Source organism: Aulonocara sp. 'chitande type north' Nkhata Bay, linkage group LG14, assembly GCF_057382095.1.
Source record: "Aulonocara sp. 'chitande type north' Nkhata Bay isolate Kocher_YH1m ecotype deep benthic linkage group LG14, A_spYH_male_GT1.1, whole genome shotgun sequence".
Classification (NCBI taxonomy): Eukaryota; Metazoa; Chordata; class Actinopteri; order Cichliformes; family Cichlidae; genus Aulonocara; species Aulonocara sp. 'chitande type north' Nkhata Bay.
In genome coordinates, this window is record NC_141357.1 from 12,421,409 (window position 1) to 12,437,862 (window position 16,454).

At 43.4% G+C, this 16,454-nt stretch overlaps 1 protein-coding gene across 2 annotated transcripts in view; it reads left to right on the plus strand.

The window, feature by feature from the left end:
* pde2a (phosphodiesterase 2A) overlaps positions 1–16,454 on the plus strand; it is a 174,345-nt gene that overhangs the window by 44,405 nt on the left and 113,486 nt on the right. Inside the window, exons 1-2 of one of the 2 annotated variants that reach the window (XM_086260994.1) lie at positions 11,641–11,771; positions 12,023–12,113. In XM_086260994.1, the coding sequence (XP_086117120.1) occupies positions 11,737–11,771; positions 12,023–12,113 (126 nt within the window). In that variant the 5' untranslated portion in view covers positions 11,641–11,736. Of the gene's footprint in view, positions 1–11,640; positions 11,772–12,022; positions 12,114–16,454 lie in introns of those variants that run through there. The other variant, XM_086260993.1, reaches the window with a different exon arrangement.

Sequence of the window (16,454 nt, forward strand, 5' to 3'; positions counted from 1 at the left end):
TTCATTTTAGTGTAGATAGTCTTTCATATACAGTACTGTGCAAAAGTCTTGAGGCACCCTTATTTCTTTATATTCTACTAAGAAAATGGAAAATAGGAAAATGGAAAATAGCATTTGAAACATGTGGAAACATACATGGAAACACAGTATATAAGGAAAAATCACCATTTGCACATTTCTAAGGTGCTTGTAAGGCCATCTTTGCTGTGACCTGAGACTAATTAAAGAGTAATTTCTTTAAGCAGTCTTCAGGAATAGTTCTCCAGACTTCTTAAAGCTTACTCAAAGCTCTCCTTTGGATGTCACACACTGCTTCAGTAAAGTTGAGGTCCGGGCTCTGATTGTGTTCCACTGTGTGTTTTTCTAACCGGGTATGTTTTTACTGCTTTGGCAGTGTGTTTGGGATCATTGAGCCTCCACCATGTTTTCTAGATGGGTGTAGACACTCCTGTTGTACCTCTCGCCTGACCTCCTCTATACACACTCATGATTACAAATTTAGATTAATTACTCCACAAGACTTGTTGTCACTGATTTTCAGTCCAGTTCTTGTGTAATTTAGCATATCCCGGACTTTTCTTCCTGTTCCCTTCCTTAAGAATAGCTTCTTGACAGCCACCCTTCCACTGAGACCATTTCTGATGAGGCTTCAGTGAGCAATAGACGGATCGGCTGAAGACTCGGGTACATCGCCTAACCCTGTATTAACATTTATAGCTGAAGACATGAATTCTTAGCAGAAATAAGGAAACACTTATTGTAATTGGAAAGGTTTCTGCAGTAGTCCAGATCCTATTCAGCCCGGCCCTTACAGCCCTTGAAGCACAGTAAACATAGAGAACATAGAGAAGCTGAAACAGCAAAGGGAGTTTCACACTCCTAAAACTCTTCTCATATCTTATAAATGGCTCCTGTAAATAATGTATGTATTCATTACTAACAAAGCCAGTTACAGCCCTTTACGGTGAGAGCAGAAAGCCACATCACAGACATCTACAAACACCAGCACTCTGCGCTCATCACCTGTGAGACTAAATCAATTGCATGCTGCCTTTTGTTGCAGCTTCTGATTTCTTCAAAACCACCCAAGTTACAATTAGCGCAAACCAACGGGCCACACAAAAAACATTCAGTGGAAATCACTGAGCATTCATTGATTCCAGTTTCTCAAATGTCATTAGCTTTTTGTTTTGTGTTGTACATAATTGTAGTTGGGAAATCTTTAGACCTACAAAACAAACAAAAGTCTTCTCCTGGGCACTCGGACATTTTAACTAATGTTCTTTTTTTCTTTTGCAATTTGGGGGTTTTGGACACTGGGACACACTGGCTTGTTTTCAACTGCAATTTATTTTCTTCGAGTTTTTACAGAGGAAAAAAAAAAGAAACCTAGAAAGTTTAACAAATGTAACATCTGTTCTAGAATTTCGGGTTAAGGTTGCGGTGGCTCAACAGCCTCTCAAAGCTGCAGACTTCCCTGACCCCAGCAACCTCCTCTAGCTCATCTGGAGGGACTGAGACACTCCCAAGCCATTCGAGAGATATAATCTCTCCAGCGAGTCCTGGGTCTGCCCTGGGGCTTCCCCAGTAGGACATGCCCGGAATACCTCACCAAGGAGGCGTGCAGGAGGTATCCTAGGCATGATGCCCGAACTACCTCACCTGGCTCCTTATGATGTGGAGGATTTGGCTCTACTCCAAGAAAGTTCAAAACTTGCAAAGTGCCTCTTAAATTTAGTTACATAAAATCACTGTCACTTAGTAATTTATCATCACTTCCATAGAGTGTTTAAACCCATCAAAGTGCTGGCTTTGCCTGCACCAATAAGAAGCAATTGTTGTTGCTGTAAATCCAGTTGAAGCCTCTGTCCATTATCCGTGAGTGACAGCGACCTTAATATGGACCAAAGGATCAGTTAAGAAGTGCAAGAAACAATTACAGACACAGAGTCAGACATCGGCTTGGGGTCAGTCCAGCTCTTATGTAAAGGTCACTGAAGTCATGGCATTTTGATCAAAGAACGAAATCCAGAGAACAAAGCAGAGTCTGTGTCCAGTCTGTTGCTGGAAGCCCGAGAAAATTGTCTCCTTCTGCACCATCTCCCGTCCAAAAACGACTCCCTGACAGTTTTAGCATTATTCAACATGCCATGCACAACAAATTGGCGGTTTTGCAGCACGGCAGAGCCGCTCTCAATATTGCACCCTGAAGATTCGTTTCGAGTGTTTAATTACTTACAGAGCAAATTCATTTTAAAGAGGGAAAGAAAGAAAAGAAGAAAGAAACAAAGGAAGAAGTTGAGTTTCACACAGGCTACGTGCTGAACAGCCTGCAATTTCACCAGCAGTGAAGTATCAATCAGTTTGGCTTAGAAGCAAACTCAGAAATGATTCAATTAAGCAGCTGCTCTCGTCTGTTTATATACCTTGTACTTGCTAGGTGAAATGTATTTCTCAGATAAGTATACAGCATAATTAGCTCTTACAGGGTCGGGTTATTGTGCTCCACATCATGAAGGATTTCCAAACAGCACAAGCCTATACAGAGATTTCTATAGAGCAGTAAGGTCTCCTTTCCTCTCCTCTTTCTTTCTTTTTTTCCATTTTCATCATCCTCTCATCTGCCTGTACTCAGTTAGGAGACAGCGCGTGTTGGTATGGAAACTGGCTTATAAACCTTTCAGGTTGCCAACGCAACGTGTATAAAATGAAGCGAACCGAGCATTGTTTGAAAAATCAGTCACAGTCATATTAAGACCTTTGCTTATGAGACACTTTGATCAAACTGTGTAAAAAAAAAAAAAAAAAGAGGCCTGCATCTTGAGAAGTGAAAGAGGGTTTGAATCAGAGGAGTGTGGTGAATACATGCTGTACAAAGGTGAAATATGTGCATGTGTGTTTTCTGCGCTTTTTTCCCTCATCCCGGTTGCAATGTTATTGCAGTTTTGTGCGTTCAAATTCATTGTTTGCCAGAGCTATGCCTCGCAGAGGAGACTCGCGTTGACAAAGGCACTGCAGTGTTGAAACACGTTATCAATACAAACAGAGCAGCTCGCCCTCAAGTGCATGTGTGATCGCCTGCGTGACTTTCCAAAGGAGGGCGTGTCGTTGTTGCCTTCCTGCTGTTGTTTTACTGCTTGTTTTGTTTAAGGAAATTAGTTATGAGTAAAAATAAGTTTAAGTAATTTTCACACACATGCTCAGACATACACCTCCCTCTAAACTGTTAGTCGCACGCTACTTGGAGTATTTCTTTAAACTGAGCAACTTCACTGTAATGGGAGATGACAGTGTTTCAGTACAGGAATCGCACCAGTAAAAACGCCCACAGACAGAGTGATTAAAGGTTTGCACATTGCTCTGTAATGGCTTTGCAGTGAAGAAAAATCGGTGGGTGCTTCATGATCATATTGAGTATTTTAGCATGTGGCGATCAATAGCAAATAGTTGTGGTTTAGGGGTCGTGCACGCTCAGTGTTTCGATTACAAGTACAGGTCGCACGTTGAGAGGCAGTCTGGTCCGACTCCGAATGACTGCAGTTACTAGTCTGCAAATAGCTGCTGTCTAATTTATAAACGCAGACTGATTGCCAGAACATTGCAGCCGGTCTGGGTCAGTTTGCACTGATCAGCACAGTTTGTCTGCAGTACCTCTCATTGGAAGAGGGGACTCAACTCAAGTGGTTGCCAACTGGTTTTATTTTGGTTAAATTCATATATATATATATATATATATATATATGCAGCTGGATAGCGTAGTGGTTAGACTACACGCCTTTGGAACAGAGGATCGCAAGTTCGATTCCTGCCTGGGGCGTCTGTATCCAGTAAGGGTCCTAAGGCTAGACCCCCTATGCTAAGCAAGCCTACCGCAGACATGAGCGAGACAGATAAATATGAAGGCAACTAGTAGCTCAGTGTTCCAACATTCGAAAGAAGGGACTGCTCTCACAGCTAGAGATTGACGAGGTACAACACAAATGCTACGGCAAGGAGGAGTCAGGACGCCAGGTCAGGGGGGAGATATCATCACCCCCACCCAAGATTGGGTACATAGCCCCAAGTGTGATAGGAGAAGGATCGTTGAGTGCGAGAGGAACTGACCTGAAAAATAGGATCATGGCCAAGCTTGAAACCTGGATCCCCCGTAGCCGGTTACCAAGATTACGTGAAGTACCCTCAGAAGGTCTGCTAGATGATGTTAATGCAGCACTACGGGCAATACCTACAACCATGATTACCGACACTAACAAGCTGATCTACAATACGGCAGCAGTGATCAGTGAGATGCTTGGCTACAAGTTGAACAGCCACAAGGGGCAGTACCCTCCATGGAGAAGGAGGCTAGAGGGCAAGATCAAAGTAGCACGGAGAGAGGTTAGCCTCACAAGACTCACAGCCTTGGCCAGCCGCTTGAGGAGGTACACCAGAAAAAGACAGCACAGAGGCACTAATCATGGCAGCACAAGAACAAGCTCTGAGCACAAGATCCATAGAGGCTGGGGTCTATCACACCAGGCAAGACCCCAGGTGCAGGCTGTGTAAAGATGCCCCAGAGACAATCCAGCACATAACAGCAGGGTGCAAGATGCTAGCAGGCAAGGCATACATGGAACGCCATAACCAAGTGGCCGGCATAGTGTACAGGAACATCTGTGCCGAGTATAACCTGGAAGTCCCGAGGTCAAAATGGGAGATGCCCCCAAGGGTGGTGGAGAATGACCGAGCTAAGATCCTGTGGGACTTCCAGATACAGACGGACAAAATGGTGGTGGCTAACCAACCGGACATAGTGGTGGTAGACAAACAGAAGAAGACGGCCGTAGTGATCGATGTAGCGGTTCCAAATGACAGCAATATCAGGAAGAAGGAACACGAGAAGCTGGAGAAATACCAAGGGCTCAGAGAAGAGCTCGAGAGGATGTGGAGGGTGAAGGTAACGGTGGTCCCCGTGGTAATCGGAGCACTAGGTGCGGTGACTCCCAAGATAGGCGAGTGGCTCCAGCAGATCCCGGGAACAACATCGGAGATCTCTGTCCAGAAGAGCGCAGTCCTGGGAACAGCTAAGATACTGCGCAGGACCCTCAAGCTCCCAGGCCTCTGGTAGAGGACCCGAGCTTGAAGGATAAACCGCCCGCAGGGGCGTGCTGGGTGTTTTTTTTATATATGAACCTATATAATTTTGTAGTTGAATTACTGTCCTGCAAAAACTACACTGATCAGGTGCAGCATTATGATCTCTGACAGGAATAACACTGATTATCTTGTTGTCATGGCACATGTAAGTAGATGAGATGTATCAGTGAGCGAGTGAACATTTTGTCTTCAAAGCTGATGTGTTAGAAGCAGGAAAAATGGGCAAGCGTAAGGATTTAAAGAAGTCTGACAAGAGCCAAAATGTAATGGCTAGATGACTGGGTCAGATCATCTCCAAAACTGCGGCTCTGCAGTTCCCAGTCTGCAGTGATTAGTATCTATCTAAGAAATGAACAGTGGTGAACCACCGACAGGGTCATGGGCGGCCAAGGCTCAGTGATGGATGTCGGGAGCGATGGCTGATCTCTGCGCCCAAAAGACGAGCTACTGCAGCTCAAACTGCTGAAAAAGTTCATGCTGGTTCTGATAGAAAGGTGTGTGAATACACAGTGCATCCCAGTTTGTTGTGTACTGGGCTGCAGAGCTGCACACTAATCAGGATGCCTATGCTGACCTCTGTCCACCATCAACAATGAGCACTTCAACTAGTTTGATGAATCACATTGTCTTTTATTTCATGTGGCCAGTTGAGCATGTGTGAGCGTTGCTTATCTGGGGATCACCTGGCACCAGGATGCATTATGGGAAGAAGGTAAAATTCAGTGTGATGCTTTGTTCTACAGGGAAACCTCAAGTTCTACCATCCATGTGGTTGTTACTTTGACACATACCACGTACACTGTAAAACACTACTCCCTGATGGCTGTGGCCTCTTTCAGCAGGATAATGTGCCACAAAGCAGAAATGGTCCAGCAGTAGTTTGAGGAGCACAACAATGAGTTTGAGCTGTTGACTTGGCCTCCAAAATCTCCAGTTCCTCAATCTAATCAAGCAACTGTGGGATGTGCTGAACAAGCAAGTCTGATCCGTGGAGGCCCCACCTCCACTGGTGCCAGATACCAGAACACCCATTCTGGGGTCTTGTGGAGCATATGCCTAAATGCGCTATTTTGACAGCAAAAGGGGGGCCGGCACAAAATTAGGCAGGTGGTCATAATATTATGCCTGATCGTGCCTATAGCTATTTTTGGAGGAATTTCTGTGCGTGTAGGAGTGAGATTTGCAATTTTCACAGATTTATCACAGATAGTTGTCAACGTTACTGCATTCAGTTACAAACCATTCGCAGACTGACTCCTGCTTAATGCCACTGTCAAGAGTCAAGAGTCAAGACATTTCATTGCCGAAGTTCCTTGTGTAAAGTCTCGGTAATTTTTGAGGTGCCTTGGCCTCTAAGCTGTTTTTCCTAGTGCAACTGTAACGTTATTATTAACTCCTGTAGACAGACTTGCCTTCTCCATCCTGCAGTTTGTGCTTTTATTACTCTATTTATTTATTACTTTTATGTGTTATTTATTTATATGTCCTGTTTGCGGTTTGTCATCCCACTGGTTGCATCAGATGGCTGCCACCGTCTGACCCTAGTTTTGCAGGAGTGTTTCTTCCTTTTAAAAGCAGGTTCTTGTTACCCACTGTCAACCAGGGGTTGGTCGCTTTAATCAATAACTGGGTGTCTGACATTTTACTAATAGGTTCCATGATGGATTGTTTCAGCACTGCGTGCATAGCTAAGGTAAAGCATTGTGCATTACATGAGGTATGACTGCTATTGTGCACAATAAGTCGTCTTTGTGAGGTGGTTCAGATCCATTTGAGTTTTATCAGCCTTATCTAACAATCTTATATTCCCACTATGAGCATGATCAAGTAATTCCTCTCTTTGTCCTTACCTGCTCCACACACAGTAGAAACACTTCTCCAAATGCACTTTCCTCATCAAGCGGAGCACATCCCATCTAGAAAAAGGAATCGCTATTGTTTTACAGAAAAGGGTCAAGTTGCACAGCCCCCCTTTCAAGCTTTGATGGAGGTCCAAAATGAAAGTAAGACAAAAGAGGGCTGATTTTGGAGAAATCTGCATTGAAAATGAATCCTTTCATTTACATTCTAGTGATATTCTCAGAGAAAAACAAATAGTGAAATGTCAGTACGGTTGTAAATAGCTGTAATCTACCAGCTGTAAGGCTGTTATCAGTCTTTAATCACATGGTACTATAATATGTACATAAAACTGCATAAAGACTGCCCTGTAATTAGCATCGTAATGATACAGTTAAATAGAGAGATAAACATAACAAAACATAAATACATCATTGTCTTAACTCTGTTTGGCTCAGTCGCATCGGAGAGGGCGCTGCTAGTGTGGAGGATGAGGAAGACTTACATTCAACTGACACCTAAGTGTGTGTGTGTGTGTGTGCATCAGGATGCTGTTAATATATCGCCACCATTATGTAGATTAGCCCTATTCCCCTGAGTGCAGCTTTACTGTTTAGTGCTTTCAATCACTCAAAGAGAGTCTGGACAAAAGCGAGCTCTGGATTTCAGCATATACACACTTCCAATCACAGTTTTTTAATAAACATTATATAAATCTCATACATTCACATATATGTTTTATTCATAAAGACAATACACAACTGGCTGGATCATCATCCGATCCCGTGTTCACTGATTACTAATTATGGCCCTTCACATTGGATTCAGGCTGCCAGAGTTTGTGTGTGTGTTTGTTTTACAGGTCTGTGTGTGAGAAAGAGCAGTGGGTGGGTTCACGGGGTGGGTTTGTGTGTTGATTGCGTTTGAGCAGCCCTGGTTTTAATCAGAAACAAGAGATCAATATTCTCTTCAGCTGTACTATGGCAGCAGTAACGTGGAGAATTGTGTTTCCGTGTTTGCGCGTGCGTGCGCGTGCGTGCATGTGTGTAAAAGGTAATCTAGATCACCGAGTCCACGGCAGATGAAGAGACAGTCTTTGAGGAGAATTTGCTTTGAACTAACCCATTTTGAGGTGTTTGTTTGTAGTTCTGCTTGTGTTTCTGAGTATATGTAAGGGCCTGCTCTCCTGCCTCTGTGAGTGTGTGCCATACAGAGCTGATGATATGAACTGTGTGCTGTGCTGATTATGTCTTTGTGTCTTGCAGCTATTAGCCAACACAACACAGTCGATACAGTCTGAGCTTGTGCTGTACTGGAATAACCCTTCACTGTTTACAAAACAGGCAGTCGCTGGGTTTGATATTAGAGCATTTTATATCCGAGCACTCTCACCTCAACATAACCCCATGAGCCAGGGCTTAACCTCTGACTGCCTGTGAACTCAATAAATTCATAAAAGGATTCAACTGGGTTTGGTTCTTAAATTTAGTGTAGTGATAAATTCATAAAATAGCATGTGCCATTGATTATTTGTCCAGCATGAGCTTGTGCATTAAAGCAAAAGTACTACTCAAAGACAAATAGCCATTGCTATACACTCTATGTGATTTTGTATGAATGCTTAACCTTCTTGAATTTATTTCAGACAATTTCAGCCTTCAGTGAACACATCACAACAGTGCTTAGTTTTGATTGTTTTTCCAAACAATTACCATTATCTTTCCCGAGTCAGGCCAATTTTCAGCATTTGAACCGAAGCTGCTTACTTCATTTGAATCGGTCCGCCGTAATCCCGCACTGTGGCTGTCTGTCTGTGATAGCTTCAAATCTGTACTCAGTTAAGTGGCCTAGCTGTTGTCAAACTATCATACAAATACCTACAATGTATTAAAAATAACAAGAATTACCAGCAGAGTGTTGACTTGATACGACTGCTTAAGAAGAGCATCCGCTAACATGTGATGTGACTTTGTAAGCGTGCCTAGCCATGGTTTGTTGTGAGTTTGACAGACTTGCATTGGACAGACTCCTTTTAGTCTGTTTGACAGCTTCATGCTAAATGTCCTGTCGCTGTCAGCATCGCTCTAGACTCCGACATGATAAATCTGCCGGCTGATTAAAAGCATCGAGCTCCGGTGGTGTGTGACTGTGTTTCTGCTAAGCTGGTTTTTTCGGATAAATTAGGGTTCCTCCTGCTTTTGATTTTCAGGATTTATTTTCAAAGATTTTATTCTGTTTTATTTAGACTTAAGAAAACTCTATCAATAATAAATGCGGGTGTGAAAAAATGAAAGGGCCAATGATGTAATCGAGTCTTTTTTTTGAATACTTCTAGACACCGTGGGGAGTTTTAAATGATTCTTCATCGATTTTTATTGCCTTTGAAACTGTGTGTGATGGTAGGAGACCCAAGTAACACCAAAGCATTCTCACTTTTCTTCTCCTGTTGCTATATCATAAAAACTGTAGCCTGAAGTTTTGTGCACAAAGATTTCCTTTATCAGGTCACGTGATATGATTAAATGTTCCAGAACAGCAACCAAATTTAAATAAAACAAAATAAGACTTTATCAAAAACCAGAGGATGTTGTCAGATATATTTTAATTATCTATGCTTGTTACTTTTGCAACAACAGCTCTTCCACATCTGACTTCGCTGACACGAATTTTCATGAATTTCCAAATATCTGCAAATAAATAAAGTTATTTTAAGTGGTTCCACAAATAACCTGATGTTTTGGGGTTATTTTTTGGGGGGGGTGGGAGTTTCTAAAGTCTACACAGATGTCAAGGAAAAGGGACGGTGAACTTTTAAACCAGAATGTGTAACACAGTCCTGTGGAGTGAGAAGTGTACCGATATTCAAGGACAAAGGTGACGTGCAGAACTATAGTAACTGCAGAGAACTAATGCTGATCAGTCATCTTATGAACAACTGGGAGAGCGATATTGAAGCTTGGTTAAGAATAGAGATGATGATAACTGAGCTGCAGTATGGCGTCATGCTGAGAAGGATCACTACAGATGTGATGTTTGCTTTGAGAGTGTTAATGGAGAGGTATAGAGAAAGTAGGGAGCAGGTGGAAGAGAGCCTGGAGAGGTGGAGGTATACGCTGGAGAGAAGAGGAATGAAAATCAGTAGAAGGAAGGCAGAATACATGTGTGTGAATAAGAGGAAGAGAGGTGGAAAAGTGAAGGTGCAAGCGGTAGAGACAGTGAAGCTAGATAAATTTTAAATACTTGGGATCAGCCATCCAAAGCAACGGACAGTGCACAAGAGAGGTGAACAGGAGAGTCCAGGCAGGGTGAATTGGGTGGAGACAACTGTCAGGGGTGATGGGAGACAGAAGAAGCAGCAAGAGTGAAAGGGAAGGTTTACAAGATGGTGAGACATGCTGTGATGTGCGGTTTGGACAGTTACTGGGGCAGAGCTGGAGGTGGCTCATTGGGAGTGACCAGGATGGAAGAGAATGAGGACATCAGAGGAACAGCTTAAGTCGAGCAGTTTGGAGACAAAGTTAGAGAGGGAAGGCTGAGATGGTTTGGACATGTGCAGAGGAGCGACGGTGGCAATGTTGGACAGATGAAGTTGCCAGACAGAAGGAAAAGAGGAAGACTGCAGAGTAAGCTTCATGGATGTAGTGAAGGAGGACATGCAGAAGTTTGGTGCGACAGAGGAGGATGATGGGGACAGGGTGAGATGGAGCCAGATGACCAATAAGGTTGTGGATGGATGGATGGCACAAACACATTTCTGACCATAACAAAAATACTGGATTAAATTAAAATGGTAAATGGCCGGCATTTGTATAGCGCTTTACTCAGTCCCTAAGGACCCCAAAGCGCTTTACACTACATTCAGTCATTCACCCATTCACACACACATTCACACACTGGCAATGGCAAGCTACATTGTAGCCACAGCTGCCCTGGGGCGCACTGACAGAGGCGACAGAGGCGAAAGGTCAAAGGTCAGCTTCAGTGTGACATGACGCTGTGCAAATAGGAAATAAATCTATACAGAAGGTGAGCTTGTGATTATATTTCTGAGTTTGGTAAACACTGGCTGATGATTGTAGAGATTTTCTGTGATGCTCGGTTGATGACGTTGATGATGTTAGGAATGCATCCATGTTTTAGAATTTGTCGCTTCTTTGTAGCCACAGCCACATTTGAAGCATGCCTGCAGTTTTGTTCCATTAGAATTGGCTCGTGAGCAAATACAGGAAGTTTTATTCTGTCTCGGCGAACTGACAAACCAACAAAAAGCAAGAAAACACAGGTAACAAAGCCAAGTAAAATCAGTTTAACCTGACATTTCATCACTATATATATGTTCTTATATATATTTATATATAAGAACATGTTGGCAGAATCAAACGACAAAACCGAGATGGTAATTCTATTTCTTTTTTTGAAGTCGGTCCATTATGTGTGTCTTTATAACAGTGTTCCCTTCAGCGTACATACTGACAGTAGAGAGATGAATCATGGGGAGGGTTTGAGGGAGGCGGTAAGACCCAGAGGAGGAACATAGAAAGAGAAAAAGAGAGAGAGAGAGAGCGAGCATGAGAGAGAGGTGGGAGGAGAGAGGAGGAGGGACTGTGTTCACTCTCAGCTCTATGCCTTGCAGCTCGTGGAGTTAGCGCGCCAGTGTGCGTCTCAGCCTGCCAGCGCGAGTGTGTGCCTCGGTACTTCGCCGTGTGCGCGAATGTGTGTGTGACTCCGGCGCTCTCTCTGCGTACGACAGGTGGAGATGACATGACTGCGCTTGAGAGGAAGAAAGGAAAGGACCTGTAAGGACTTCACAAACACGTTCACCTTTTTTCTCCCCTCCTACATTCCCTCACACACACCTTTAAATTCCTGCACTCCTCAGATGTAGGAAGAGATAAATTGTTGTGTCTAGGAGTGTGTGTGTGATGGAATGGAAATGCTCCTTTGCCAGCAGCTTATCACTTAAAGTCTGACAGCTGGCGTGCACAAAGGACAACTCAAACACGCAGACACACACAGAGGTACTCACTGCTGTTTTTGATCCCTACAGACGTGGTCAGCAAGTGTTCCTGCGTCCTGACGAGAGTTCAGCTCCAGCCCTGAGTGCCAGACAGTCCACCACGCTGTCCGAACAACTCCAGGTAGGATCTGCTCTCTTCTCTTCTCTTCTCTTCTCTTCTCTTCTCTTCTCTTCTCTTCTCTTCTCTTCTCTTCTCTTCTCTTCTCTTCTCTTCTCTTCTCTTCTCTTCTCTTCTCTTCTCTTCTCTTCTCACACTGCCTGAAAAACAGGATGCAATATCCTCTGCGCCCTATGCCCTCTATTCTGTTTCATCTTCCTTTCAATTATAAACAATACTGATTTTTTAAGCATTTTCCTCCTACTCTCCAGTTTTCCCAATATAAAATCTTATCATCCTTTTCTTTGACCTCCCTTTAACATCTGTCGTCCCCCCTCTCTCTCTCTCTTTTTTTGACCCTCTCCATTTTTTTTTGGGGGGGGGGGGGGGGGGGGGTTGCTAATGATGACTTTTTGTCTGTGGAGGGTAAGTTTCAGCTCCTGTTGCTTTCTCTCTTTTTCTGTTGATTGAGTCACTGAGAGGCTTTATTACTTCTCTGGATGTGTGTGTGTGTGTGTGTGTGTGTGTGTGTGTGTGTGTGTGTGTGTGTGTGTGTGAGAGAGAGAGAGAGGGAGAGAGAGAGTGAGTGAGGGGGAGGTTGGGTGGGGGGATAAGGGATGGAAAGATGAAACATAAAGCAGCTATAAACATGAAAGGTAGGAAATTAAAGACAGTGCCTTTTTTTCAATGGCAGATGAGCCCTGTGCACCGTAGTCTCTGTTCACTTGTGGTGTGCTTGTTTGCACGTGTGTGTGGGTGTGTGTCTGTGTGTCTGTGTTTGTTTTAGGCTAACAGTTAAATTGCCGCTGTTTGTTCTTGCGTCCCCAGTTCAACAAGCCTCGTGTTGTTTCATCTTTCCTACTCCCCCCTGCATCCTGTCGTCCCTACTGCTCCTTATTTTGCATTTGTATGATTTATGACACGCAGATGCATAAAATCTAAAATTGCTACCCTCTGTTATATTCACATGTCCCGTCAAGCATAGTGTTGGGAGTGAAATTAAAAAAAGGAAAAAAAGAAAGAAAGTTTGATTGGCTGCCAGTGTTGACATGTTGTGCTCAGATTCAATTACCTAGATATATGCTCACAGGGGTGCAGGTGCATGTGCAGTGTCACACACGCGGGTTAGGTGATAAACATAAAGAAATGCTTTATCCGTGTCGGTGTTTCTGAGAACAAAGACGTGTTGGACACCTAAACATGGGTCTGAAAAATCCACTTTTTGTCCACATGTTGCTTCATGTAAAAAACATTACTACCTTTTGTGTGTTTGACTGCAGCGACGTACTTCTTTTATTCTTGCGGCTTTCATTCGTACACACCTGCTTGCAGGTACGGTATATGTGTATCTGCCTTTACGCTGCCAATGCATTTGTGCGTCAGATGTCCATGTACGTGTTTCCGCACTCAGGTCACATGGCTGAAAGTCCTGTCCAACTGCATTCCTCCCTTACAGCCTGTTTTGTTTGTTAATGGTTAGTTGTCGTCACCCGTACTGTAATTCCTTGTGTGATTTGGTCTGGAGGGAGCGTAACGCCCTGCAGGAGGACGACCTGAAGCGTCACAGTTGCTACAGGTTACAAATGTGCATTTTAAAGGGAGAGAAAGTCTTTGCATTCATTTTCTTGAGTGCAGTTTTGTCCACAATAAAGTATTTTTGTCACACCATGGATCTAACAGTACTCTGGATGGCAGATAAGTAGGAGCTGGAGGGGTGGAGGGCGATTAAGAAGAACCTCAGTGTTCGTATCTCTGCTGTCATGCATGAGATTTGTGAGTTTATACAGTAATGGAGTAAAATGCATTCAGTTATATGCTGGCTTGTACGTGCCTGCGAGACAGTGGGGCAGTAAAAGCAGCAGACTCATCTCTCCTCAGTCTCCAGTGAAACAGATGTGAGGATTAGTTCATCAGGGAATCGGAGGATATTTAACAAAATAATTATTTTCGTGGATTCTTCTCACTCTCCACTCCACTGGGTGTCTGTGTGTCAATACAAATGATTATTATTATCATTTTGGCTTCATAGATGTTTACACTCACACAAACATGCTTCACTCCAAAGTCTCTGAAGTGTTTACGTACACGTCTGCGAGCTCTGTGACTTTCACCAAGTGCGTGCAGAAGCAACACTTTGGGCAGGTGTGTTCATTCACCTTTCTCCTCCAGCTCCCAGTTATCCGCTATCCTTGTCATTTTCTCATTTCTCTGCACAGATGTTTCCACGTTTTCTTCTCATTTAGCCAAAGATGATGGGCACGAGTTAAAAGCAGGGGAAAATTCTGCACTGAATGTTAAGGTGGAAGAAAAAAAAGCCCATTTGAATTAAAGAAGAAAAAAAAAACCTTTAATTATTTCTGTGTGTGCGTGAGGGGATTTGAGTGTGTGTCCCAGAACTCCATACACGAGCTCCCCTGATAGCTTGACCTTAATGACATGAAAGTGGTTCTGCTGAATTGAGTAGGTTTAGCCCACTGGGGTTTTGCATTGTATGGTGTTATAATTGTCAGTTTGGGGAGCGAGGGTTAGACTCTATGCTCTGACCTCACCGCTGGAAGAGAAAGCTTTCTTATGGGGATTAAAACATGACTATTGCATTAGTTGCACTGGGCATGTATCTGCTTGCTCTATGTGAGCGTGCCTGCCCTTGAGATAAAAGTGTTAATCTGATCTGACGACAAAAGTTTAAGAAAACCATTTTACTTGTTGCTCGCGTAATGTGAACTATTTTATACATTTTTACGTATTCATACAGTCTGATCTAGTGGTTGTGGGCAGATCCAGGTGTTCACTGTTCATTTGCATACATGCAAAACAATAAGACATAGAGCTGAGCTCGCGGTAAAGCTACTGACGCACTGCTCTTTCACTATTAGTTAAAATAGCTTGTCTTATCTCTTTATTTTAAGCTTAGCTTATACTCCAAAAAGGTATTTATTTAATCTTGAATCCTCTTTTGGAACCAGTAGAAGGAATCACTGAAAAAAAAAATCCATCCACAGTAGCCAGAGTCTGATGCAAAAAGTCGCTAATATCCTGCTAATATCAAGCATTTTCCTTTTGAAAGGAGACATGAGGAAGCAGCACTGTTACCCTTAAGCAACTGATGTGGCCTTTTCAGCCTCGTGTGAAACCTCCAGAGTGTATTTCTTCTTGTCTGACTTGATTTTATCCTCAATAATATACCACCGATGCGACATGGGGCTGTAAGCAGCGAACCTGGAGCTTTATATTCAGCGGATTCATCCAAATACACACACCGCTGATCCCATTGTTGTTGATCAGGCAATTGAAACAAATCGCCTCAACTGGTCACAGAAGACCAGTGACCTGTGTGTGTGTGTGTGTGTGTGTGTGTGTGTGTGTGTGTGTGTGTGTGTGTGTCGCTGAACTGCATGTGAGGTGGTGTGGGTGTGCCGCTGCATGGAAGGTGGATTGTCAGTCACCTCGCAGCGGCAGATAACCTCGAATAACATGACGACTCAAGTTACTCACGAGCATTGTAGTGAGAATATTTTAAAGTGCTCTTCATATAGATGATGGCAGAGCACAGAGTGCGTGTCTCATCGCCTGCGTGCCTGCATCTAAATTATACCTCATTTAAATACTTTAAATGCAAAGTCTGCAATAATGCATTAAATGTACCTCACAGTTACAAATCCAGACATATATAAAGCTGTGCCACAAATAAGGAGACTGCATCATTTTACATGATGAGAAGGACATTTACATGCAGCAGAAACCACATGGAGATCAAATTACTTCTGGAGGATGATTTGCTTGCTATGTGTGTCTTGTACATAATATTGTGGAGTTCCACATACTCGCAGTCTTACAGTTAATATCCAGCACGTATGAGCTTCTGCTCTCGGTTTTATTGCGCTGATCGATTGTGGCACAACTGAAACTATGGGGAGCAGGATTCATGAGGTTTTCCAATTCCCGACGCAGTATTTCGATTCCAAACCTCGAGGGACTCTGTAATAACAGGTAGGTGTGTCATGCATGAGCAGTGGCTGCAGCGGCGGAGAATGTGCAGTGAGGTGACAGCCTCAATCGATTGCCCGTTCGGTGAAGGCAGCAGGCAAGCTTGGTGGCTCATTAACTGATGTAGACAGCGGTGCTCGGTGAGCTTGTTGCGTGATTGCCTGTGGACTTTGTTTCACTGTCTGTAAATGTTTTGGAAAAGTACAGTATTGGACCAGACAACAATAGTTTGCTTTAAATATTAGGATTCTGTGTATGCTGTGCTCTCTGCTGGGAAAGAAACTTTTCAGTGAACTTTACTCTCATGGACGTCCATTTTTCAATTTGATTGTGTTGTGCACAGAGCAGCACCAACCTGTGCATGATCAAAAACAGAAA